The 27,136-nt window shown below is 39.4% G+C and overlaps 1 protein-coding gene across 5 annotated transcripts in view; it reads left to right on the top strand.

The window, feature by feature from the left end:
* Nucleotides 1–27,131, top strand: part of LOC105197836 (spectrin beta chain, non-erythrocytic 5) — a 61,712-nt gene extending 34,581 nt beyond the window's left edge. For 2 of the 5 annotated variants that reach the window (XM_026131556.2, XM_026131554.2), the window contains exons 4-30: nucleotides 7,996–8,221; nucleotides 8,587–8,864; nucleotides 9,177–11,780; nucleotides 11,870–12,186; nucleotides 12,337–12,714; nucleotides 12,888–13,553; nucleotides 13,688–13,973; nucleotides 14,821–15,039; nucleotides 15,146–15,588; nucleotides 15,851–15,904; nucleotides 16,315–16,720; nucleotides 16,791–16,991; nucleotides 17,063–17,663; nucleotides 17,760–18,103; nucleotides 18,204–18,488; nucleotides 18,652–20,385; nucleotides 20,585–20,953; nucleotides 21,086–22,177; nucleotides 22,280–22,506; nucleotides 22,586–22,689; nucleotides 22,786–23,016; nucleotides 23,098–23,375; nucleotides 23,520–23,994; nucleotides 24,126–24,269; nucleotides 24,374–24,448; nucleotides 24,984–25,012; nucleotides 25,262–27,131. In XM_026131556.2, coding sequence (XP_025987341.2) covers nucleotides 7,996–8,221; nucleotides 8,587–8,864; nucleotides 9,177–11,780; nucleotides 11,870–12,186; nucleotides 12,337–12,714; nucleotides 12,888–13,553; nucleotides 13,688–13,973; nucleotides 14,821–15,039; nucleotides 15,146–15,588; nucleotides 15,851–15,904; nucleotides 16,315–16,720; nucleotides 16,791–16,991; nucleotides 17,063–17,663; nucleotides 17,760–18,103; nucleotides 18,204–18,488; nucleotides 18,652–20,385; nucleotides 20,585–20,953; nucleotides 21,086–22,177; nucleotides 22,280–22,506; nucleotides 22,586–22,689; nucleotides 22,786–23,016; nucleotides 23,098–23,375; nucleotides 23,520–23,994; nucleotides 24,126–24,269; nucleotides 24,374–24,448; nucleotides 24,984–25,012; nucleotides 25,262–25,504 — 12,309 coding nt within the window. In that variant the 3' untranslated portion in view covers nucleotides 25,505–27,131. Of the gene's footprint in view, nucleotides 1–5,892; nucleotides 7,792–7,995; nucleotides 8,222–8,586; nucleotides 8,865–9,176; nucleotides 11,781–11,869; nucleotides 12,187–12,336; nucleotides 12,715–12,887; nucleotides 13,554–13,687; nucleotides 13,974–14,820; nucleotides 15,040–15,145; nucleotides 15,589–15,850; nucleotides 15,905–16,314; nucleotides 16,721–16,790; nucleotides 16,992–17,062; nucleotides 17,664–17,759; nucleotides 18,104–18,203; nucleotides 18,489–18,651; nucleotides 20,386–20,584; nucleotides 20,954–21,085; nucleotides 22,178–22,279; nucleotides 22,507–22,585; nucleotides 22,690–22,785; nucleotides 23,017–23,097; nucleotides 23,376–23,519; nucleotides 23,995–24,125; nucleotides 24,270–24,373; nucleotides 24,449–24,983; nucleotides 25,013–25,261 lie in introns of those variants that run through there. The other 3 variants (XM_039453973.1, XM_026131555.2, XM_039453972.1) reach the window with 3 other exon arrangements.
* The last annotated feature ends 5 nt before the right edge of the window (nucleotides 27,132–27,136 follow it).

Raw genomic sequence — 27,136 nt, 5'->3', positions numbered from 1 at the left:
AGATGAGCAACGGGCCCCGTAAGGATGAGATACGGCCGTAAAATCCGAGGGACGTCTCTTCTAACGGGCCCCACCTTGAGCACCCCTCTGCCCGCAACATCCCCGCGACTGCATCATCATCCTTCGACCGTCGCAGGCGGACACGTTGCTCAACCTTGTACTCCATAACCATTCACGGAAAGCGCGAAAGCCGATGGCGTGCACGTGCGCGCTCTGAGACTTGAATGACATCCGAACTCACCGGCGGAGTATGCTAACGCGAGACATCCGTCGTCAAGGATGTCTCGAAGCAGCCGCCGCGCCGGATGGGCTTCTCCCCCAGTTATTCAATTTGAGAGAAGAAACGTGTAGTTGATTACTCTCTTGACAGAACCCAGGAATATTTTCATTGCATTTTTTTTATATCTTGAAGACTCTGATGAAAACTCTGATAATACAATTATTAAATACTTGATAATTATTGACAATTATTAAATATTCGTATTTTTGTTTGACAATCTTCTTACCTACTTAATTCTTCGTTACACCTTCTTTCTTATAAAAAGTTTTGTACGATCTCTCTATCACTGTATACAGTTGGATTATTTCTATCACGAATAAATACATATCTTAATTTCGAGGGAAACGAAAAGTGATAGTAATAACAGATATACAATAATAATAATTATCTTAAATGAGTTCTTTGACTGAATTAATTCCGAAGGAACAACTTAATTATTCGAGCGATACCAATCAGGTAGAGTCGTGTCACTTTTCTCTCGGCAATTCGACGCGATGTTTACGATGCTCATGAGATTTCTTCAACGGAGGCGCGCTGTGATAGAACGAAAGATAGCAACGTAATCGGCTTTTTTATTACCTCGCACTTTATTGTAGCATAAATCCAATACCCGGCACACATATCGAAGTTACGGCGCGATCGTCAGAAACCTCGCTCCGAGAGCTTCATTAACCCACTTAGACGGAGCGGCCGAGAGTTCCGCGGGATTAATTCCGCGCGTTTTCTCGAAACGGTGACGAAACACACCGAGAATCTCGTAGCTGAACGTCGCCGGTGAGTTAGGAGCGGGAGGGGTTTCCTTTTTCAGATGTCATTCCCGCGTGCCTGCGATCGACATTCCGCAACCCTGCCAAGAATGCACGGTCAGCTGCCGTAGGAAAACCGCTACGCGGCCCCCGACCTGTCCCTGCCAGCACTTTCCCAACAGAATTCTTGCGAATGGACTAAATAATCCTAATTTCGTTATCCCCTTTTTGTTAGTCTTATCCTAAAAGAGTGCGCTCGAATTGTTACATTATTAAACGATTAGGTTCTAGATCCCTTTTTTTTTACTGTTTGTGTAATCGAAACCTACAGAAGAGATTAGTAGATATTTCTTTCCTTTACCTACCTGCCTGAAAAATTGGCGAAAATCAGCGCCACTTTTGGTCGTGAGAAGAAATAAAAAACAGCTTAGTTCATTAGCGTCCGTTCGAAAGAATAGAGTTTATCGGAAGGTTTTTAGAAAAATAAAATATAAATTACACGGAAAGAGAATGAGACGGAGGAGAATCTATTGACGGCAGATTGCGAATTTGCTACCATATCGAATGAAGAGTCGAGTTATCTTATGAACCGCGTCATCTTATGAACGCTGCGTTGCATTTCCACGGTGCAGTTACTGTCTTCGAGAAGCAAGCACGGCCGAGCGGGTATGCTTAAGGCGCACCGAACCAGTGAATGTCCATACGTAGGAGTCGCATTCCACGGTAAATGCATTAGAATTGCTATCCCCGTTCCGCCGACGTTTTACGAACCTCGCGACTGACCGCGTTACCGCAACCCCTCGTGAAATTAATTCCCGCGAATGTTTCTATTAGCTCGTATGGAATCGCGCCACGCGGATGCATTCCTTGACACGGACGACGCCGATAAATTCTATTTCTTCCGCGAGTAACTGTGAATCGGAGAGACGCGCTTTTCCGTTCCGCTTCGCTTACGGGCAGAAAGTCACGTTCGACTCCAAGATTCATACGATGACCACGAAGACTGTAATCTTCGTGATCATTGTTATTCGGTATTAATCCCACAATCAAATCAGTTGGATTCTTGTTGAGGTATACGATTTTCGAAATCTTGTTGAAATACAACGTTAAATCTCTCTCTCTCTCTCTCTCTCTCTCTCTCTCTGCTAAGCTTTCTCCCGTCTAAAGTGACTCGATTTGGTTGAGACCACCGTGCACCTCGCTGGACCATGTAACGACTTGGCGCTCTCTGTAATGCTGCTCATGTAAAACGCCCAGCTCGCGCATTATGCAATTATCAATTGAGGAGATCGTATTTCATTGCGCGGCGACGGACGGCGGGGTCGAGACTCGAAAATTTAATCTACTCGATCGGGCACGCTTCAGCACAATACCTCAATTAGGGGAGCCGCGCGAGAGGCGCTTGAGGCGCTTTAAAACCACGCAAATTGCGGTCGGGTCCATGCGCAACGTGCAAAAAGCGATCACCGTCGCCGCGGAGAACTCCTCTCCCCCAAATCGGTTGAGTTATTTAACGCCGTTGCCCGTTATCGACGCCGTGTGTGCGTATGTGTGTGTGTCTCCCTGCACGAGTTTCAACCGTATCCCGCATTTTAGCTGACGACGCATAACAGTATTGCGTTCTCCGGCGTTTTGCTATGCAACCTCGGCGCTCATTCATTATTCATGTGCCGCTGAAACTCGACTTGCAACGTGAGTGCACGCGCCTCGGCGTGGCGAAAATTCGAAGGTGGTACTGCCCGTCTTAGTGCCCCCCTTTAATGCCTGTCCCCAGTCTTCGTTGACTAACGGACTGTGTTTACGTTATTGTAAAGATTAAAATGCGACGAGAGAGATTCATTGGAAAATTTCAATCTATCCTGTCGTTGGTCGTTTAGAAGTTGGAAAGATTATTAATTGCACTATCGCGAGTGTTGCAAAAAGTGTTTATCTCCGGAGTATGCCTGTAACTTTAATGACTTTTCAATTGCACGAGCTAACGCAGAAACGATGAACGTTGCGGTAGCTATATTTGTAACGATGAGTGCATCGGAAATAAGTTCCCCGACGCCGGCCTTCGTCGTAAAACGGAGAGTCAATTATTTCATCAAAGGCAGTTTTCTTTAACGTGCCGCTTAGTGGCTTGGTGTCACGACTGTGCTATATTTATTCTATCCATTTCTCGCAAGATTTCTCAGAGACTCCGTGTAGACGTTTAAAAATACCTCGCGTTTAATTTCGCGAATCGCCATTCGCCGAGTACGACTTCGTCGCGTATGGTGAATGCGATGGAACGGTTAAACGTGCACGTGGCGGTTTTCGCTTACACTTGGGCTCGAGATTTAATTTCATCGTTCGTTTCATGACATTCAACGCCCGAATACTTTGTGCCGTATGATACAGATTGTATTAAGATTGAATGTGCGCCCAAATATTACGGTTTCTTCGTTCTCTTATCGCAATATTTATGCATGTTATATTTATGTATCTGCGATATGTACGATGCACTTATATTCGTATCGATGCGACATGTACTTTATTTATATACAATGCAATGTAGAATACATTCAAGTAATATTTTTGCAAATAACCCTTGAATGCGTATAATGTTTTATTTTATAATAATAAGTTTTTTACACGGAGAAAATTTAACTGCGCAAGAAAACATCCAACTGCGCTTCAAAATTAATATTCTGTAATTAACACGCTTCGCTGCATCGCATGATTATGCCGCAGTAGAAAAAAGCTATTTGTCTCAGATGAAGTTCCCTGATATACGCTATTGTTTTGAGAAAAACATTTCTAAAAAAAAAAGAAAAAATAATAATTTGACAAAGATCCACGAAATGATATACGAAGTATAATTAAAATCTATTTCATTCCACATCTTGATACAATCTTGTTTTCATATGCATTCTATAAGAAATTGCATCTCATAAGAATTTCGCGCGATTCAATTTACATTCTGTTGCATTTTGTTCGCGAAATCGTTCGCGAGTCACTCTGCAGCGGCAGATTTGCATTGTGTAAGCTTCTTCGCCGAGCTGCATTTCGCTCGGGAGTTGCATTTCAGCTCGCGATGCACCGTTGAACAGCGGTATCGCTCGCGCCGCATCGCGTATCGTTGACATTGCATTAGAATTCCAAAGTTAATGACAAGGAAGAGGGAAGGAGGGGCACACGATCAGCTGATCGAGCTGACGACCGTTCGGTCGGCGCGCGTATGTCGCACATCGTTACGCCGGAGCGTCGCACTATCATTATCGAGTGGATACTGCTCGTAGATATATTATCCGTTCGCTGTTATTACGGACGAGGTGCATAATGCGCGCGGTAGCTGCAAATTGCACGGTGACAGCGACGGGAATACGCTTGCCCCCGCGTTCCCGCCATGCGGCTTAGCCTAAGTAGATCATTAGTCGTGCGTCCTGTCCCGTTATCACATGCGATGAATCACGCCGGAAGGGTTGAACTTTTTTTTTAGATACAATAAATCGGTTGCGACATTCCGCGCGCGCCTGCTCAACCTAATGTACCTTGTTCGCTATTTGTCTCGCCGAGAGGACTGTCTTGCGCCGTGAAAGAAGGCGCATACAAATGCATTCTTTGAGAAGGCATAAGGTATATTCATCACAAGTAACAGTAATCGTTAGGAACGAGACAATGTTTAAAAATGTTCTTTCTGCGTCTTGATGATATATCGAATACGAGGTGATTAACGAAAAGTTGAACATATCGTTCTTGTTATATATTGAAACTCTCAACTGGGAGATAAGGTCATTAATATCTCTGTGTCATTAATGTAGTCACATAAGATATAAATGTTAAGCAGCACGTGATAAATATGAGGCAAGAAATGCTAATGATAATCTCTTTCTTCTATATAGAAATATTCAATGCCTTGCTTGGATGAAACATGGAGCTAAATTTTTATCGATAATCTAATTAAACTAATTGGACTTAACCAGCTTTTTTGCATTATTTTCTCATCTACACGCGGTAGTGGATAATATACACGACGTATGATTCAAGTCTATTTCACGTTTCACAGCTTGAGAGAGAGCTAAAAGAAAATCGAGTTAAATGATAACCGAGTCTCCGAGGTGGTAACCGCCCCGCTCGGGACATCTGGCGTTCGCGGGTTGCCGCGAAATAAACCGAGATGAGCACGTGGCTGAAGAAGCCTGCGGGAGATGAGGAAGTCCGGTCTGGTCGACCGAGATGACGTTGAGATCCAGCAGCACTCGACGGTCTCGACCAGACTCGGCTCGTTAACTTCGTCCGCGAAGACGTTGCCGCGTAACGGTGATGCTACGCGTCCTCTTTGTTTTGGATTCCGCGAGCTGTCAGCCGCCCCGGCTGACAAACGCCATAATTTCCATTTCTCAGCGGCCTTGATAGAACCCTCGGCACAAGTGATCGGACTGCATTCCAGCAGCAGCAGCAGCCGCAGCCGCACGCGGGAAATGTCCGTCGACGGCGTGCGCCGCGATTAACTATAATAGCGTGGCGAGAAGCATGAGCAAGACTGTCGATCCCGTCGAGATACTTCGCGACCGATATCGGCAAGCGAGCGAAATTATGACCGAGAGTACCGAGTTAGAATATAAAAGGTCGACGACTTACCCCTTTCAGTGATGAAACGTGAACTTGCCCCAGAAGGTCCGAGCATTTCCTGTAACATTAAAAAATTTTTTTAATAGGTTTCTAATGCGTGTATTGCAAAGGCTTTATATTTATCTAGAGCACATTTCGTTAATTATGATAATATTATTATTATATTATATGTAGTATAATATAGAACACTAATTTTCTTTATTATGAACAATTCATTAAATATTATTTTTTTAAGTTTCTTAAATTTTAATTTCCGAGATATTGCTAAAGCAACATTTTCAATGTGATTAAAAAAGTGTAAACCGCTACAAAAGAAATATTATGTCTTTTACTTCAAACGTGTTCTAATGACTTCTCTATAACATCGCGATATCCAGCAACTACAAAAAAATAAAAATAAACGGTGCTCTCCGAAGAGGAAGCGTTTACAAGAGTAATCTGTGATCTTCATACATGTTTCTCGTGTATATACGAGCGCGTTACGAGCCTACAATTATATCATCAGAGTCTACATCCGCGAGCGTTAAGGCGACCATTAAAAACACATTGACTATGATCGCAGAATTATTAGCGATCGGCAAACATATAAATGGCGCAGACGTCCAATGATCTAACGCTCTACTTTCACCATCGACAAGAGATTATCAATAACGGCCCGGCACTTGTAGGTTGCTTGCCGTCGCTGCTGTTGATTGGGAGTAACAAATGCTGCATTATCAATAAGACCCTATTATGCTTGAGTGAACCGTAATGTAATGACACACAGCAATCGGTCGCCACCGGGCGTAGAATGCGCGCGAGAATAATTTTACTGACACGAAGAGATTCACGAGCGGAATAATCGGACCATTAATTATCATCTTTGGAGCCAACGTCTTCGGTCTCTCTTCAGTGTCAAGATTAAATTAGGATATATCTTTGTCCAATGTATTTACAACTTATTTTTCATCTAGTTTCCATATGCTGCTGCTCGATTCATAAATTGCAAGTTGTTTTGCATGCCGATGAGGTGGAATTTTATATCAGAGAACGACAATTGCTACATGTTGAAGAACTGAGACATCGTTCCGCTTAATTCATGCTTTACGGACTTAATGTAACGACCGGCTTTATTATTTTATACATAATTACGAGACACGCGTAGTCGTGGAACATGAAAGCAGGCCGTGCGGTGAAAAGAGGCTAAAAAAAGATTTCTCCGCATGCTGCCCGATCACTCGGAAATAAAATGCAATTATTAAATCCCATCGGTTGTAATTCATTATGCGGCGCGGTCGCATAATTACTTCCGCCGAGTCGACGCTCTCAACGGGATTTTACGCGCTACGAAATTAATGGTCCGAGGTGAATTTCATAACTGCCGCGCGCGCCCATGACTCCAGTATAAAATTAACAGGAATCTCACGAGAGACTAGTATTAAGTACCGATGTTTGTACGTACGTTTCTGTCGGGCCACGTGCAATGACAACCAATTACCAAACGCATCGCCATGAAGATTTACGCGTCTGATGTAATTATATATTTTAACGTTTCGAGATTTTCATTTGATCGTCCAAACGTTTAGCGATCGAAAAATTATTAAATGGATTGGATTTCGTTCCGTAGCGCGTAAAATGTACACATTGAAGAAAGTTCAGAAGGAAGAGACATCACGCTACACGCGTTTAATCAGCTTAATTAGCGCTATAAATAAGGCACGCGAGAAACATATCTTTCTCGATGAAACGCCGGCTTTCTCGACGACACTTTATACGATCATTACAACGCAGCGCCTTGGTATTCTAGATTACTCAGAAGTCTCAGAACCGCGATTACGCCACGTGTATTTTCTATTTTTACGAATTACTCATCCGTTATTAAAACCTGTCATTTACGCAACTTGCTTTGAACGTTGCAATAGATCGGAATGCGAATAATTGTGCGAACGGCATGTAAACGTCGTCGGATAATTATACGGGCGCATTATTCACTCGTTGATCAATGAGTTTCGCGAAAGAACTTGCGAGATCTCGCCGCATAGCATAGCGTAGCATGTTGGAACGACGAAGTCCTGAGTCGGAGAAACTTAGAAAAATTACTGTGTTAGCATAATTCGTGAGAGAGAAAAAGAAAGTCTAGTTGGAAGACATTTTACCGGCTCAGCGGCATTTTGCACTTATGACATGAATGTAAAACATAATTTCATTGACTTTTGAAAGTATTGATATTATTTATTAGGCACAAATATTATCAGAATAGTTATCCCAATCGCTATTTTTTAATATTAACATATTTTCGCATAGAAAACTTTCTTGTGCCATAAATTCATTATCTTCTTCAATTTTCTTTTAATGCATCTCGTCTAATTTCAAAGATTACATTTTTTCTTCCAGGTCCGCCTCGAGAGTATTGGTGCAGAGGATATCGTGGATGGTAATCCCAGATTGATCCTCGGTCTTATCTGGACTATAATTCTGAGGTTCCAAATTCAAGAGATCGAAATCGATGTGGACGAGGAGAACGACAGCAGCGAGAAGAAGTCTGCCAAAGATGCTCTGTTACTCTGGTGCCAGAGAAAGACAAATGGCTATCCTGGTGTTAACATACAGGATTTTACCGGTGAGTCGAAATCTTCCTATCTCGTATCCAATCACGCAGCATGAATACTCACTTTAATACTTTATTCGAATATCACAAAAAATGTTTGAGGAAACCGTGTGATATTTATGAATATAAAAAACATTTAGCATAAAGTTGCAAGCGAATCTTCCAAGCTGTAAACTACACCCTGTTCTCAATTGTATCTCATGAATTTTTAAACTTAAGCGTTTAAAAATTTATGAAATACAATTGAGAATAATTATATTGTATAATAAGAATTATTATGTTATATTTTGTTAAATTTATTTTTTATAGAAAATTAAATATTGTATATATAAAAATATGTAAGAAAAATTTAAAATATTTAAACATTATACAAATAGGCTCCTGGAGAAATGGACTTGGTTTCAACGCTCTCATACACGCTCACAGGCCGGACTTGGTTAATTGGTCGGAATTGCAGCAAAATAAGAACATCGATAATCTCAATTGTGCCTTCGACGTTGCTAATACGGAACTCGGCATTCCACGGCTGTTGGACGCAGAAGACGTGGATACAGCCAGGCCAGACGAGAAATCCATTATCACCTATGTTGCATCTTATTATCACACATTCGCTAGGATGAAGAATGAAATAAAGAGCGGCAAAAGAATAGCGAATGTACGACTATTTGAAAATCTCATTCGATGTATATAAAATTGTAAAAAGCAAATCGTAACTTGAAAATCTAAGAATATATTGATCTAACAATTTAAGTATCTTTCTGATAATGTTAAAATTGTATCAAAATTGATAAATCTAAAATTTCAACAATTTTTTTAATATAAAAATTTTTTTAAATCTTTAAGAATCAAATTAAAAATTTAAATGTACATATATTATATTTTACAATTAAAATATCTTTTGGTTACAAATTCAAGAATCTAAGAATCATTTATATCTCAACTATAAATCTTGACTTTTTTCTCACAGATTGTTGGCCAAATGATGGACGCCGACAAGATGAAGATCCACTACGAGCAACTAACGACTGATCTGTTGGAATGGATCAAGATGAAAACCGAGGTTTTGGAAAGTCGCAGCTTCCCAAATTCGCTCGAAGGTATTCAACGGGAACTGTTAGCCTTCAAGCAATATCGAACAGTGGAGAAACCGCCAAAGTACAAGGAACGGTCCGAGATAGAAGCGTTATACTTTCACATAAACACGCGGTTAAAATCTTTGAATCAACCGGCATTCACCCCACAAGAGGGCCAGCTAATTCACGACATCGAGAGAAATTGGGTAGAGTTAGAGAGAGCGGAGCATCGCCGTGAAGTCGCCCTGAGAACTGAGTTGTTACGACAAGAAAGGCTCGAGCAACTGAATTACAAATTCGAGAGAAAAAGCGTGCTCAGGGAAGGTTACTTGAAAGAGATGATTCAAGTCCTGACGGACCCTCGGTACGGTAGCAACCTAGCGCAAGTAGATGCCACGGTGAAGAAGCACGAAGCCATCAGTGCTGATATCTTGGCACGCGAAGAGCGCTTCCATGATCTGACAAACATGTCCGAAGAATTAGTGCGGGAGAATTATCACGGTTTAGAAAGAGTCCGTAACAGAGAACAAGAAGTGTTGCAGAGATGGAAAGAATTGTTGGCTCTACTTGACCATCACAAATCCAATCTGGTCGCGCTAAGCTCATTAATGACCTTAATGAGAGAAATCGATACAACGTTGGCTTCCATTCAAGAGCTACAACTGAACTTCCAAAGCATTGATGTAGGTCCGCATTTACTCGGAGTCGAAGATCTGCTGCAGAAACACAGCTTACAGGAACTACAGGTGACGGCTTTAGGCGAAAGCCAAAGACGGCTCGGCAGACAAGCTGCTCAACACTTGGCACAGCCGCAGAACAAGGAGGTGCCGTTGCTGCAGCAGAAATTGGAGTTATTAAATAGCGCTTACGACGAACTCGTGGAGAATAGTAAAGAACGTAAGGCTCGGTTAGAAGACGCTAGAAATTTCTTCCACTTCCTTCAAGATCACGAGGATGAAGAGTCGTGGCTGGTGGAAAAACAACGAATATGTAAGGCTGGTATTTCGGCGAAGGATTTGCGGGCCGTGATATCGCTACAGCAGAAACATAAGGCTCTGCAGGATGAGATGAAAGTGCGTAGGCCGAAATCCGAGCAACTTTGCGATGCCGGTAGAAAGCTGATAACTGACAATCACCCGTCAGCATTGGAAATACAAAATCGAATAGACTCGCTGCAGGAACACTGGAGGGTATTGGAAGAACTGGCGGCATTGCGGAAGAAGCAATTGGATGACGCGGCGGAAGCGTTCCAATTTTATGCTGACGCGAACGAAGCGGATTCATGGATGAACGAAAAAATGGCTCTAGTGGCCTCCGAGGATTATGGGGTGGACGAACCAAGCGCTCAAGCTTTGTTGCAGAGGCACAAAGATTTGGAGGGTGAACTAAATGCCTACAAAGGTGATGTGCAATCCTTGAACGCACAGGCGGAGAAACTCATCAAATCCGGCATCTCTACCCTGGAATTGTCCGCCGATCCGGAACCAGTCGCCGAACTTGAGCAGGAAGAATGGAGCAAAGAGATTAGATTGGTGCCGCAAGACGAGTGGGTGGACGAAGTGATTGAACGACTCGAGCAGAAAACCATTCAAGAGGATAGACTAGTACCGCAAATAAAGAGTCTATATCCATTTAACGGTCAAGGCATGCACATGGCGAAGGGCGAAATTATGTTTCTGTTGAACAAAACGAATCCGGATTGGTGGAGCGTTAGAAAAGCTGACGGTACGGACGGATTCGTGCCAGCTAATTACGTACGCGAGATCGAGCCAAAGGTCGTGCAAGTGCAAGTACGCAGACCTGAAAAGGTTAAAGTCACGCAGCGTGTGAAGAAAACGAAGATGGTGAAGCAAGTGGTACCTGTTCGGCGATTAAAATCCATCAAGTCTACCGTGAAACCGATCAAGCGAAAGGCGGTGAGCGATGGTGATAGTGTAGAAAAGCGACAAAAGAAGATCAATGACACTTACAGCGAGTTACAGGAACTCGCGGTGAAGCGTCACGCGTTGCTGGAGGATGCGATCAGGCTTTACGGCTTTTACCGAGAGTGCGACGACTTCGAAAAGTGGATCAAAGACAAAGAGAAGATGTTAAGAGTCGACGATCCTCGCGATAACGTCGAGACGGCGAGAAGAAAATACGAGAAGTTCCTAACGGATCTGTCAGCCTCCGGGAAACGGGTCGAGGCAATAGATGCAGCGGTAGACGAATTCGTCCGTCAAGGTCATAGTCAGCTAGATAAAGTTAAAGCCAGGCAGAGGCACATTCATCAGCTGTGGGATCATTTGAATTGGTTAAAAACACAAAAAGAAAAAAGCTTGGAGGGTGCGTCCAGCGTTGAATTGTTTAACAGAACTTGCGACGAAGCTCACGATTGGATGCTCGAAAAGATCACCCAATTAGATACAGCCGAATTAGGGCCTGATCTGAAAACAGTGCAGGCTCTGCAAAGGAGACACCAGCATTTGGAACGAGAATTGGCACCAGTTGAAGAAAAGGTTAACAATAATTTTAGCACTTGACATCACATAATAATATAAAAGAAAATAATAAATTTTTAGTTTTTCATACTATTTTATTTTCACAGGTACGAAAAGTGAATTTATTGGGCAACAGCGTTAAGAATTCATACCCACACGAATGTAACAACGTCAATGTGAGACAAACCGAGATCAAGGATCTGTGGAACAAAGTCCAAACGAAGGCCAAGGAACGACGATCTCGTTTGGAAGATGCGGTCGGCCAACAGATATTTATGAACAGTTCGAAGAACTTGATCAATTGGGCGACAGACATACAAGAAACAATGAAAGCCGAGGAGCCAGTAAGAGACGTTGCCACAGCCGAGCAACTCAAGAAACAGCACATGGAACTTGGAGAAGAAATACGAACCAAAGAAGACGAGTATGTAACTGTTAGCACTATACAATTAAGTTTTTTATTTAAAAATTTCTTAATAGTAGTAATGAAAACGAGTATGGCTATCAGTCCCTAGTCATCGCCTAGATTTAAAGAGTTCCTCTGTGACGCCTGCTAAGTTTTCTTTGCTTTCAGATTCCGGGAGGTAGAAGACCTCGGTCGAGAACTATTACGTCGTAATACAACATTGACAGATGTACGCGAACGTCTGGATAAATTAAATGGATTGTACCCAATGGTAACAGCCAAATGGATGGCAAAAGAAGAATGGATACGACAATGTCTAGAATTACAACAATTTAATCGAGAAGCTGATCAGATCGAAGCCACTACCAGTTCTCATGAAGCTTTCCTTGAATTCACTGACTTAGGCGAATCTTTAGATGATGTCGAGGCTCTATTGAAACAACATGAAAAATTCGAAAACACTCTTCACGCGCAAGATGACAGATTGAAAGCATTTAGTGACACCGCAGACAAGTTAATCACTCAAAATCACTATGATAAAGATTAGTAAGTATCAAAACAATAATTTGTTAAATTAATCGCAAGTAAAAATATAATATCACGTCTTATAAAATTAAATTAAATTTGTAAGTCAATTTAACCATCTATTTCAATTAAAATTTTTTAAAATATTAGAAAAATTTTATTATATTTGTTATATAAATCTAATTTGTATCTAGCATCAATGAAAGAAGGAATCAAGTACTAGCTCGTCGCATGGCAGTAAAGGACGCCGCTCAACGTCGAAGAGCAGCCTTGAACGCATCCGAGCATTATCAACAATTTTCGGCAGAAGTGGACGATTTGCGCGATTGGTTGGGCGACAAGATGAAAACCGCAGCCGACGAAAGCTATCGTGATTTGAACAATCTCGAACGTAAATTGCAAAAACACGAAGCTTTCGAACGTGAACTCCGAGCCAATGAAGGACAGTTGAGAGCAGTTAACAAAGCGGGCAAGGCGCTCATATCAGAAGAAAATTACCGATCAGACGACGTAGGAAAGACTTTGAAAGACTTAAATGATCAATGGGACCGACTAGTAGCATTGTCTTTGGAAAAAGGTCGTAGACTACGACAAGCGGCTTCACAACATGGATACAATCGTACTATGGAAGACGCCAGATTGAAATTGGAAGAGATAGAGAGTTGTTTGCAAAGTAAACAAGTAGGCGTCGATCTTCGCAGCTGCAAAGAGTTGCTGAAAAAGCACCAGACTCTTGAGAGCGACATGTGTCAGTGGGAGCAGAAAGTAGATGATTTAGTGGCCATGGGTCAGGAAATGGCACATGAAGGTCACTTCGATGCGGCAAATATTCTGAAGACCAGTCAAGCCACTCAAAAAAAGTACGTATGAGAATTTTTTCTTCATTTAAGTCATATCATCTCTTTTTTCAACTGATTATTCAATGACTAAACTAATTCATTCCGAAATGATTGTGGCTACACAAATGACGCACGAAGTTTATGGTATTTGATAGATTCCGCAGTTTGAAGGAACCAGCTAAAAAACGTCGAGAAGCATTGGAGGAGAGCTTGCGTTTCCATAAATTCGGCTTTGAATTGGACGCAGAATTGCAGTGGATCAAGGATCACTTCCCTCAAGCATCCTCGACGACGCTCGGACAAAATCTGCATCAAGCTCAGACTTTGCACAAGAAACACAAAAAGTTGGAAGCGGAGATCGTCGGTCATCAGCCTATGATAGATAAGACTTTGGCTTCTGGGCAAACGCTCATCGATCAGGCTCATCCAGAAAAGAAAAAGGTAAAGGATTTTTTTGTCACCTAATGATCTTTTTCTCATGGATTCGCATGTTCGACTGATACGAGACTAGAGTAAGAACTTATGATTTTTGCACAGCTGGAGCGTCTTGAAGGGTACTGCGTCTACGGAGGTAAGGTAGACACACAAAAGCATGGGAAATGTTATCACAAATGTTTATTATTGCTTTTTTGTATCAATGATAATTGTTAGTAATCCTGTTAGACATCACGTAATTAACAAATTATTTTTTATAAGATGTTAATAGTTACTGTATTTCTTTAATATAGCTTTTAAAATTTTGCAAATTATATTTAGATTATGACTGACTCTTCATACACGAAAATTTTAAAGATTTTAATGTGTAATTTAAAATTCTATTGCAAAAGGTAATATTCTACGTACGGTGCTCTAAAATTTTATATATAAAAATTGTATAACACAGAAATTTTTTAGATATATATTTAATATTGTGTATCAAGAATCTGTTCTTTTTTATATAAGAATATGACTTATTTTATAAGAATATGACTAAGTATTTTAAATTAAATTTTTTCTTAAAAAATATGATTTATTTAATTTTCATTGCAATAGAAGCTTCTTGATTTTATTCTGTTGTTTAATAAATAAGTATCAGGAATAGTGAGGGCATATATGTTGTTGCATGCAGATGCAAACTGATACTTTTGCCACAACGACAAAACTCTAAGCAATGTGTCAGTAGTATTGATGTTAGCGATTAATTACTTAATGAATTATTAATTTATATTTGTTTCGCGCGAATAACATGTTGAAAATGTCATTAATTGAGCTATTAAATATAAGTAATTAATTGCATTAATTTTACTAGATTCAAGAACTGTGTGATGTTTTGGATGACGCTTGGAGGGACTTGCAAGATAAAGCGGGAGAGCGCAGCAAAGCGTTAGACTTGTCTTTAAAAGCACAAGAATTCTTTTTCGAAGCCGGCGAAGTCGAGAGCTGGCTTAACGAGAAGAACGATGTGTTAAGCTCCACCGATTATGGCAGGGATCGCGATGCTGCCACGAAATTATTGACAAAACATAAGGTATGCATTTTATAAGATAAAAATGTAAATGTTAGCTAAACGATCAACCCAATATACTTGAAGAATCTATGTTACTGAAACTTTGCATCTGCTTCATAATTTACAGGCTGTTGAGCTCGAATTAGATACGTACAATGGCATCGTGACAGAAATGGGACATACCGCTTCCACAATGATCAACTCGAAGCATCCCGATAGCAAGGCAATAGCCAACAAGCAGCAAGCAATCGTACAACAAATACGGGCTTTGCAGCGATTGGCTACTGTAAGGCAGCAACGTTTAATGGAGAGCATGTATCGCCATGAATATTTCCTGGAGAGTAGAGAATTAGAGCAATGGATCAAAGAACAAGAACAAGCAGCCGCGTCAGAGGACTATGGTCAGGATTATGAGCATTTGTTGCTATTGCAAGCGAAATTTAATGACTTCAAACATCGAATAGAAGCTGGTTCCGAGAGGTTCAATCAATGTGAGGAATTAGCCAGAAAACTGATCGCGAACGAGAGTCCTTACATTCAGGACATCGAAAAACGACAGGAACAATTAGGGTAAATTTTTGACATGTGTTATCCCACAAGGATTTTTTTATTATCTTTATTTCTGTGCTGTTTTATTATTCTTATTACTCTTATAGAGAATATTAGTATCTTATCACTTGCATGTAATAAATAATTAACAAAGTGTTGTAATAGATATAAATTAATATCCCGTAATATAATTTCTTGCAATTTACAAATCTCTTTGTCCTTATTGTGTGTTTCTTCTCGGTGTTGGGTCACTAACTTTTTTCCGTACACGCATTCAATATAGATCTGATGAAGATGAACCGGTGCTACAAGTACAAAATCAACAAACGGTGATGAAGTGAGTACACGGTTATTCGAACTAACTCATATGTGTATATGTCAATAAGTTTCAAATATTCTTACTACATATGATTCAAGATTCCTGTATCTTCTATTTTTAATTTTTCAAAATTTTGCAATCTTACATCTCTAAAATCTTTATACTCTTTCTTAAATTTTTTGCTTTTTAAATCATTTCGTTCTTAAAATTTTTAATTCTGAAATTTTTTATTGAGAAATTATTATGTATTAATACTAACTAAATGTCTAAAACTAACGCAATTTTTTTACATTTATTAATATTATTATTTGCTGTATTACAAATAATAAAATTATTCGCACGTCTGAATTGTGACTGTCTTCTAAAAAAATTTTACATAATTTTCATAAAAGATAAAATTAACATTGAGATACAATTTTTTATTGCAGAGAATCATGGCAGCACCTGTTGGGTCTCATCCGAAATCGCGAACAACGATTACAAGCGGCAGGTGAAATTCATCGATTCCATCGCGATGTAGCAGAAGCACTATCGCGAATCCAAGAGAAAGAAGCTGCTTTACCAGAAGATCTTGGACGCGACTTAAATTCCGTTTTGGCCTTAATTAGACGTCATGAGGGATTCGAGAATGACCTAGTTGCGTTGGAGGCTCAACTGCAAGTTTTAGTCGAGGATGCGTCTAGATTACAAGCTCATTATCCGGGAAACAACGCGGTGCACATCGATCAGCAACAACAAATCGTTGTTGCTCATTGGGAGGAATTGAAAGAGAGATCCGCTCATCGAAGAGATCAGTTGCAGGCTAGCTGCGACTTGCAACGATTCCTTACTCAGGTATCAGATTATACTTTTTATCATTTATATTTAACACTTTATATTATTTTTAATGAGAAAAATCATTTAGGTAAGAGACCTGATGAACTGGGCAGCTGGACTCCGCGCTACAATGTCAACGGAAGAAAAGGTTCGAGACGCAGCCAGCGCGCAGATTTTAAAGGCGGAGCACGAAGCTTTAAAAGGGGAAATTGAAGCACGAGAGGACAGCTTTAGTTCGGTGCTGGATCTCGGCGAAGCCATGGTACAAACCGGTCACTACGCCGCTATGGTACATCTGTTTATCAATAACGATAATAACGTTTCGAGCACGAGTGTTAATCACATTGATATATTTCTCAGGAAGTCGAGGAAAAATGTAATCAACTGCTGGATGAGCGGCAAAGGCTGCATACTGCTTGGCAGCAAAAGAAAGTGCATTTGGATCAACTGATTGACTTGCATTTCTTCCTGCGAGATGCCAAACAACTCGATACCTTGTCTAGTACTCAGGAGGCCGCGCTAAGCGGTGACAATTTTGGAGTCTCGGTCGAAGAGGTAGATGCGCAAATGAAAAAACACAACGAATTCGAAAAATTGTTGGTCACGCATGAGGAGAAACTAACAGCGTTGCAAGAGCACGGCAACAAACTCTTGACTCAAAATCATTTCGACTCACCGACAATCGCTCGACAACTGAATGAAGTCGTTCAAAGACGCGCAAGAATTCGTGATTTATGCGATGTGCGAAGAAGAAGGTTGGAAGCTAGTTTGCTACACGCACAGTTCGTTAGAGACGTGGGCGAAGCCGAGTCTTGGATAGGTGAAAAGCAAAAGAAGTTGGAAGCAGAAGCATCGAAAGGCGAGGTATCTAGTTTGGAGGATAAAATTAAGAAGCTGCAGAAGCACCAAGCGTTCCAAGCAGAGCTGGCAGCAAATCAAAGCAGAATCGAGGAAATTAAAGGTAATTGATTGATGATCAAGTTGCAGGTATTGCTCCATAAAATTTTCTTGTAATAAAGATAAAAAAAAAAGAATAATAAATTTATTTACAAAACAGCAAAAGGAGAAACATTGTTAGCGCGAAAACATCCGGCAAGCGCGGAAATTCGTCAACAATTAGAGCATCTACATGCGTCTTGGCGGAAATTGTTGTTGGAGTCTGGAAATCGGGGCAGAGGTTTGGAAGAAGCCCAAGATATCTTGGAATTCAACAATCAAGTGGAGAAAATCGAGGCATGGATTAGAGATAAGGAAATGATGGTCCAGGCTGGTGATACCGGGAAAGATTATGAGCACTGCTTAAGCCTCCAAAGAAAACTCGATGATGTAGACAGTGATATGCGAGTAGATGATTCTAGAATAAAATCGATTAATGCTTTGGCGGATAAGCTTATAAAACAGGTAAAATCGTTAGCATAAAAAAACAAGTACATTATACTTTGCATATTATTCTGAAATATAAATTTTATTATTCAAAAATATATTATATTTCATACAACAGGGTCGTGATAATGAATCAAAAACAATTCAACAACGGCGTGATAACTTTAACAATAAGTGGAAAGGTTTGCAAGGTGCACTGAGCACGTATCGCGAAACATTAGCGGGTGCATTGGAGATCCATCTATTTAACCGGGATATAGACGATACAAACCAAAGAGTTATTGAGAAATCAGTGGCTATGAATACGAGTGACAAAGGAAAAGATTTACCCGCTGTCGAGCAATTACAAAGAAAACAAGAAGCTATGGAGCGAGACATGACAGCAATAGAAGGCAAATTGAAGGTAAAGATCACATTAATTTTTAAAAATTTTTTAGTTCAAAATTAATAATTGTAAATTCAAATTTTTAATAATTGCAACACTTGTACTTTATATTTTATTTTGATTATAATTTCAAATATAAAGAAAATTTTATATTTTAATCTCTTGTTTTGTATGTCATTAGGAGCATAAGGCAGAGGCGCGAAACTTATCGCGCAAGTACCCAGATAAGGCATCCGAAATAAACGGAATACTGTCAGAACTGCAATCTAACTGGGATGATCTACAACGTGTGACTCGACATCGGCGTGACGCTTTGAATCAAGCCTACACATTGCATAAGTTCCAAGCTGATCTACATGAATTGGAAATTTGGGTGGCAGATAATATCAAACGCATGGATGAATCTGAACCACCGACTACCATATCTGAAGCCGAAGCTGTATTAGAACTGCATCAAGAGAGGAAGGCAGAGATTGATGGTAGACAAGACACATTTAAAGGTTTAAAAGATCACGGACATAAGCTCCTATCGATTAACGAGGATGTCAAAGATAATCTTGATCATCTAGAAGAACTTAGACAAACCTTAGGAAATGCCTGGGACAATCGTCGGCAGAAATTAACGCAAGCGCATCAATTGCAATTGTTCAAGGAACAAGCCGATCAGGCTGACAGTTGGCTAGCGACGAAAGAAGCATTCCTCAACAACGACGATCTCGGCGAATCATTATCAGGCGTCGAGACATTGTTGCGTAAGCATGAAGAATTTGAGAAAATGTTGGCACCTCAATTGAGTCGCATCGAGGAGCTCGAAAAGTTCGCCAATGAAATTCTATCATGTGAACACGCGGACGCAGGTATAATAAAACAGCGACTTGCTTTGGTTTGTACCAGAAGGGACAAATTGAAAAACAGCTCGACAGCCAGAAGAAAGAAACTGTTGGAAAGCCATCACTTGCATCAGTTTCTCAGGAACATATATGAAGTGGAAGGCTGGTTGCATCAGAAGCAACAGGTGGCGGGCGACGAGAATTACAGAGACTCCTCGAATTTGCAAAGTAAAATACAGAAACATGCTGCGTTCGAGAGCGAATTAATGGCAAATAAAGGGAGAGTTGCGGCAGTAATCAATGAGGGCGAAGCGCTTATCGAGGAAAACCACTACGCCTCAAAAGATATACAAGAACGTTTAGACGAATTGGAAGCGGAGTGGCGTCACTTGCAAGAGACTAGCGAGTTGAAGAAGAACCGGCTAAATGATGCGTATCAAGCTTTGCTATTCGGTCGTAGTTTGGACGAATTCGAAACATGGATGGACGAGATCGAAACCCAGTTGCAATCAGAGGATCACGGTAAGGATCTTTCAAGCGTGGCAAATTTGCTGAAGAGACACACCAATTTGGAGAACGACGTGCTTGGTCACAATGAGGCGTGCGAATCTATCAAGGATACCGCTGCCAGCTTTCAGAAATCGAATCATTTTTTGAGCGACGAGATTCAAAAGAGAGCGTTGGTTACAATCTATAGATATCACAGTCTTCAGGAGCCGATGCAGATACGCAGAGACAACTTGGAAGATGCGAAATTACTGCATCAGTTTGCGAGAGATGTCGAGGATGAATTGCACTGGCTTTCGGAGAAGGAGCCATTAGCCGCGAGTAATGATCTCGGCAGCTCCTTGACTACCGTACAACGATTACAAAAGAAACATCACGCTTTGGAAGCGGAATTATTATCCAGAGAACCCGTAGTAGCTTCGCTGGTTAGCAGAGCGACTGTGATGATTAGAAGTGGGCATTTCGCAGCCGATAAGATTGAAACGTTGACCAAAAAGTTGCAAGAGGAATTGTCGCATCTCAGAGATCTGGCAAGTGTCAGGAAGCTGAGATTACTCGACGCTGTAGAATCACAAATGGTAAGAAATTAAATTGTATTTTTACTGATATGAAATTAATTATAATCACTTTTTTTGCTAAGTTATAACTGTTACATAAAAGTAACATAAATAATCTCAGTAATTTAATAATGTAATTTTAATTGTGATTTTTAATAATATAAATTAAAAAAAAATTTTTTTTATACATGTGATTGAAAATGAAATATGTGCTTTATAGTTTTATGCCGAAGCCGCGGAAGCTGAGCAGTGGATTAGAGAAAAACATCCGCAACTGACATCATCTGATCATGGCAAAGACGAAGATTCTGTGCAGTCTCTATTGAAAAAGCTTAAAGGCATCAAGCGTGACTTGTCTGGTTTCGAAAACACCGTTGAAAACTTAAAAAAGCTTTCGTGCGGCTTAATCGAGAGACATCACTTTGATAGTAAAAATATTATGCAAAAACAAGTAGATATCGAGTTGAAATTTATAGAATTGAAACAATTGAAAGAATATCGACTGCAGAGATTATCTGAGAGCGAGAAGTTTTATAAATTTATCAGACAGGCGGACGAAGTAATCGAATGGATCGGGGACCAAACAACAGTAAGCTTATAATTATTTAATTATATAACTTAATTTTTTTATACATTAATATCTATATTTATAGATATTAATATAATTAATATAATATATTATGAACTTGGCATTGATAATTATTAAATATTATAATTAAAGATTGCTGCATCCGAGGACTACGGTTGTGACGTAGAACACGTGGAATTGCTGATCCAGATATTCGACAATTTCCTAGCTGGTTTAGCAAGGACGTGTATCAGCGAAGAACGTATATTAGCTGTTCTTGACGAGGGGCAGAGGTTGATCGAGCAGAACAATCCTGAGAAAAATAAGATACTCCAGAAAATTGACGAAACGAAGCAACAATGGGATGATTTAAAGGAATTGGCGCATGCTCGACAAGACGCATTGGCAGGTGCCAAGCAGGTTCACATGTTTGATAAAACAGCTGATGAGACCATTTCCTGGATACAGGAGAAAGAAGCGGCTCTCAGCTCGGACGACTACGGCCAAGATTTGGAAGCGAGTCAAGCACTGGTAAGGAAGCATCAAGGATTCGAAACTGATCTGGCGGCTGTGAAGGAACAAGTAGAGAGTTTAATGGAGGAAGCATCAAGATTGATTGAGCTGTTTCCGGATGCGCGTGTACACATCAATGTGAAGCATCAGGAAGCAGAAGCGGCCTGGGCCGAGCTGCTGGAGCAAGCAGCGCAGAGGCGAAGTAAATTGGCTCAGGCGGAACAGCTACAGGCCTACCTAGGCGAATACAGAGAGCTGATATCTTGGATAAACGAGATGGTAGCCAAAGTGACGGCGCCAGAATTGGCGCGGGATGTTCCTGGTGCTGACGCACTGCTTTCCAGACACAACGAGTACAAATCGGAGATTGACACGCGCGAGGAAGCCTTCGAAAAGTTCTATCGAACCGGACAAGAGCTAATCGAGCAAGGAAACTTCTTGGCAAAGGAGATCGAAGACAAAATATCAGTGTTGCAGCAACGTCAACAGATCCTGAAGGACACGTGGCGACAAAGGAGATACATTTACGAACAAAATTTGGACACGCAGTTATTCAAGAGGGATGCCGAAACTTTGGAAAATTGGATAGTCAACAGAGAACCGATGCTGCACGACGAAAAATTGGGAGACAGTATTTCGCAAGTAGAAGAGTTGATAAGGAAACACGAGGACTTTGAGAAGACCATACAGGCGCAAGAGGAAAGATTTAGCGCGCTTAAACGAATAACGATGGTGAGTTTATCGTTCAATATAATAAAAATAAAAAATCATTGACTACGTAATATCGTTGAGATACTTACAATATAATGTCTAATATCATAAATATTTACATAGCTGGAGGAAGCCTTTCAAAAGCAGCAAGAAGCGGAAATGGCCGCACGTCAAGCGGAGAAAGAACGTGTGGAACGTGCTAAGATCGAGGAACGGAAACGTAAAGAAGTGCAAAGGATAACAGAAGAGCGGAAACGTGAAGAAGAACGTAGGCGATTATTAGACAATTCTCATCGTGCGCAACATGACGAACTTAACGGCTCGGTCGACGAACATGAGTCTGCGAATATGTGAGTAAAAGTTAATATACTCGAAGCTGAGATATTCTACATAATAACTTGATATTTTCATAAATATCTTGCTCACCAGGTTATCTCCGTTGAAAGGTGCTACTGCTTCCGAAACAATAGAACCTGCGACATCTCAGAAGCCATTCGGTTTATCGCACATGTTAGGCGAAAGATTAAGACGAGGTACGAAATATTTATGCAAAGATATCAATAATTTTCTATGTTCCATTAATAAAAAGATGTTACAATTGATTGTGTAATTGTACATAAATTCTTCAGCAACATCGGACATCAAGAGAGCTGAAAGCATGAAAGTGGATACGAAGAAACCAAAACGAACTCCGAGTTTCACAACAAGACGAAGAACGCAAAGTTTCCGTAGATTACAGCGAATGGAGAATATGGACGCTCTGCGACCAGTTGAGATTCAAGGTCTCCTCGAGCGAAAGCACGAACTTCAAAGCTCTGGCAAAAAGGCAGCTGTTCGATCGTGGAAACAATATTACACCGGTATTTAATCATTCACGAAATTAAAAAGACGTAAAATATTTTGTCTGTCACAAATTCATTTTTATTTCACGACCGTTTCAGTATTGTGCGGACAACTGCTGTGCTTCTTCAAGGATATAGAAGATTTCAATTTAAGTAAAGCTGCCACTGCCCCGATAACCATTTTCAATGCTATATGCGAGAAAGCGGATGATTACACGAAGAAGAAAAACGTATTTCGATTGAAGTGTACGGACGGTTCGGAATTCTTGTTTTTAGCACCAAGTCAGGAAGAAATGGAAGACTGGGTTAATAAAATCTCGTTTCATGCAAAATTACCACCAAGTCTGCAACTTTTAAGCTACGATGATTCTCAAAAGGTTTGCAATAGAAACATTTTTCTCTTTGGAAATATCATTAGCTATAATTTTTTTTCAAGCCTTAATTTTTGAATTCTTTATATACTCAATTTAACGTTTTATGAAACTTGAATTATAAAATAAATCTCCATTTTTGAAATTCAGATGCAGCAAGAAAGTTTGCAAAGGCTGCAGAGTTCGAGACTCGAGCATACCGACGACAACGCGTCGACCGGAAGTAGCCGCGCTTCTACACCGGAGATGGAGCGCAAAAACTCTGTGATCAGGCGCGATCCTACCTCGCCGAATCAACATTCGCCTAGCTCGGTACAAATAGAGTTCCTGCAAATGCATCGGCACAATCAACAACGGCGCAACGACATGCAAAACGCCGAGGCTTTCCTAACGTCACAGAGATCCGAGCCTCAGACTCAGACTCAGACGGAATTTTTACAGATGCACAGGCAACAACAACTGCTTGCGCAGCAGCAGCAACTGATACAGCAAGAGCAACTTGCTGCTCAGCGGGATCAGTATCAACAGAATTCTGACAAACCGCCCATACCACCACGAGGCGCCCCTCCACCTGTCCCTATGCGAACACCCAGTTCAGAAAATATGATGCAATACAGGCGCAACGGTACGTCTTTTAAGATGAAATTTACTTTGCATCGTTAATTTCTTATATTCAATAATTTTTCTAAACAATCATATATTACTTTTATGTCTTTATTAATGAAGATTTGTTCAAATGCTATTATATGCGCACAGATGTAGAGCATCATTTGCCACAAGGAAGGCCCAACGTTTACCAACGAAGCGCAACACTAAATCACAATGGATCTGGCCAGTATCCGACGAACGAGCCAGTATGGCATCGACAAAGCAGTGTAGATCTTCCCCCGCAACATCAAGGTACATCATTGTATATATTATAATATAAGTTAAAAAATTCGGAAAATTTGGGAAGAGTCTATTCGATATTTGTCGACACGTGAACAATCATCGTCATTTTATAGAATTAGCACCTCCATTGCCATCGAGTGCCCCTCCACCGACTAGAATGGTTCAATGGAATATTCCTCGTGATTCTGGTCAGTCATTATATTCACATTCGATAAAAGGAAGATTGATGTGAAGATCGCATGCAATCATGCATTCATATTTTTGTTTTCATCATTCACCTACACTTGCATCTTATGAATTTTTTTTGCATTTAGCAAATTGCTTGGCAAAGGATGTAAAATGCTAAAAATATGAGAAGCAATTATGATACATTTATAAATGTACATATACATTTAACTGAAATACATAAACGTATCTTCTAGAAGATACTAGAAAATACTAACGGATTTCCACTATATGTTTATCCACTATATGTTTATCAGCACTTTAATTTAATGTTAATTTAATGATGCATTTTGCCAATACGTCTGCACTTTAATTGTCTAACTCTACGATTTATCAAAAGATTGATAATAACAATTGTAAATAGCTATTTATTATATAATAATTATTTTAGTTGTAACTAAATTTTATAATTAAATATTACATCAAATGCATTTGTGCAAACAATTCTTAAATGTACGGTATCAAACATTTCTTAATTGCACTTTTTATTGGTTACAGCGTACGGGAATGTTCCAAATATTAGACAAGTAAGTTTCTATGTTTCACATTTTTATTAAATAAATATTAAATTAAATTATATAAATTCTTTAAGAATTAAAAAGATAGAAAGAGAAATTTGTATTTTTTATTTACTTTACGAATCCAAACTATATCTTCAAAATTTTTTTATATATTTAAATTAAAGTAACTGCGACATGGTAATGAATTCTTAGCGCTATTATGATTGTATCTTGCTTTTTTATTTATAAGTCCGAACAATTTATATTCTTTTACAGGGTGTACAGCAACAGAACAGTACTTTCACTGGCAGACCGACATCATTGCCGCCTTATGTCGCTCCGCCAGCAGCTCCGCAAACATCTCCTCCGAACATCGTAGTGATGGACAATAGAAGAGCGTCGGAGAGTGGATCGGAAAGTGAGCAAAGCTCGGGCAGTAATCGAAAAGGTCGCGATTACAAACGAAGTTCCGTATTGAGCAATCTATTTGGAAGATACAAAAAACCCTCTCAGTCGTAACGCACTTTCTAGAAGTTTTCATGAAGCGTGTCCATAATTACCATCTTTACTCACTTCTTACACGAGCTATTCTTTAAACAAAAAACAATCTTTCTCGTAAAGCGAACGACAAAGTTCCTTCACTACATCACCGGAGATTTAAATATCACGACACTTTTGTTAAACAGTACATAGTAATTTATTTTTCTTTTTTAAGAGGGTATTATAATAATTTCGTTGTGCAATGATTTTAATATGTTGTACTTTAATACCATGCAAATATAAATATGCAGCAAATTTTCGGGTATTTACGATCGAGATCGATTGTTGATTATAATCAAAATATATTTTTACTTATAAATAAAATAATATTCCTACGTGTAAAAAATCAAAGTCATTAAAGAGTCAAAAAATAAAAATGTAAAAAATTGAAATTCATATTTTCATTAATAAAATTTCGATCGTTCAGAAATTCATATTCTTCGAAAATATGGAGCCATTAGGTAACGAATTATTTAGAAATATTTCGGAAATTAGTAACATTAGTGTGTGTTAGTAACATTTGCAAGTGTCTTTAAAAATAAAAATTAGATTATCAACTGTCATAAATCTCACATATTCCATAATTAAAAAATTTAATTATTTTTTGATAGTCATTATTGAGAGATTATTATTGTTAGATAATACGTTTCAAAATAATTCTTTTACATTAAATCTTATGGTAGAAAATATTTAAAGAGTACATATAGTATATACTATTTATTTTTATATATTTATTAATAGTGCATTTAAAAGACATCCTTTAAAAGACTATGACAGTTGAATGATAAACATTTTCAGTTATTGTATTGAAAGAAACAAATATACAGTTTATAATATTGATTTTTTTATACTCAATATTAAACTTTAAACATTATAGCGTTTTCAACTGCAGTGGGTTTGAATCTAATCTAAGATGAGTTAATGAGGTCGCATGCTCTTTAGATTCTAATTGAACGGATCCAGTATAACTCCAGCGATAAAAATCTACTGCAATCGAAAACGTTATTAGTTTCTAATCTAACAACGATGAACTCTGTTATGACTGCAGTAATAGAATTATTGAATGATAAATTTAACATTTTGAAGACTATGAGCATTGCAACGAATACAATAACGTTTTGTAATATAAAAAAAAATTACAATTCCATGAAAGAAAAAATGACCACTACCGAGTTTATTTGAGATGTACCTGACTTTAAGAATAAAGTGTATGACTTCTGTTTTCGGAGATTCCTTTTTTTTCTTTTTAAGTTAAAAATTATCAAGAAAGAGACGTTAAAATGCCAGAAGGGTATAATGTTTAAGTTGTAGATGTCATAATATATGTTGCAAATATTATATATTTGAAAACCCACATGTGGGACCAATGATCTTAATGTATTATGTACCAGAGATAGACATATTTTTTGATGAGGAAGACGAAATATTATATATATTCTCGAGCGTTATACCATTTCTTATGATAATGGTGATGTTATGAATGTAAAGTGTATTTAATATAATACAATAAAAAAATTGTGTACTATGGCGTATTATCGCTATCTCGCATGTAGTTATAGAAAGAGAGAGAGAAAAGGTCAAAATATAATATTATACAAAAAAGAAATGTTG

This window comes from Solenopsis invicta, chromosome 10 (genome assembly GCF_016802725.1).
Source record: "Solenopsis invicta isolate M01_SB chromosome 10, UNIL_Sinv_3.0, whole genome shotgun sequence".
Taxonomy (NCBI): Eukaryota; Metazoa; Arthropoda; class Insecta; order Hymenoptera; family Formicidae; genus Solenopsis; species Solenopsis invicta.
Note: the sequence above shows the minus strand (reverse complement) of the source record. Positions and strands in the feature narration are given on the sequence as shown.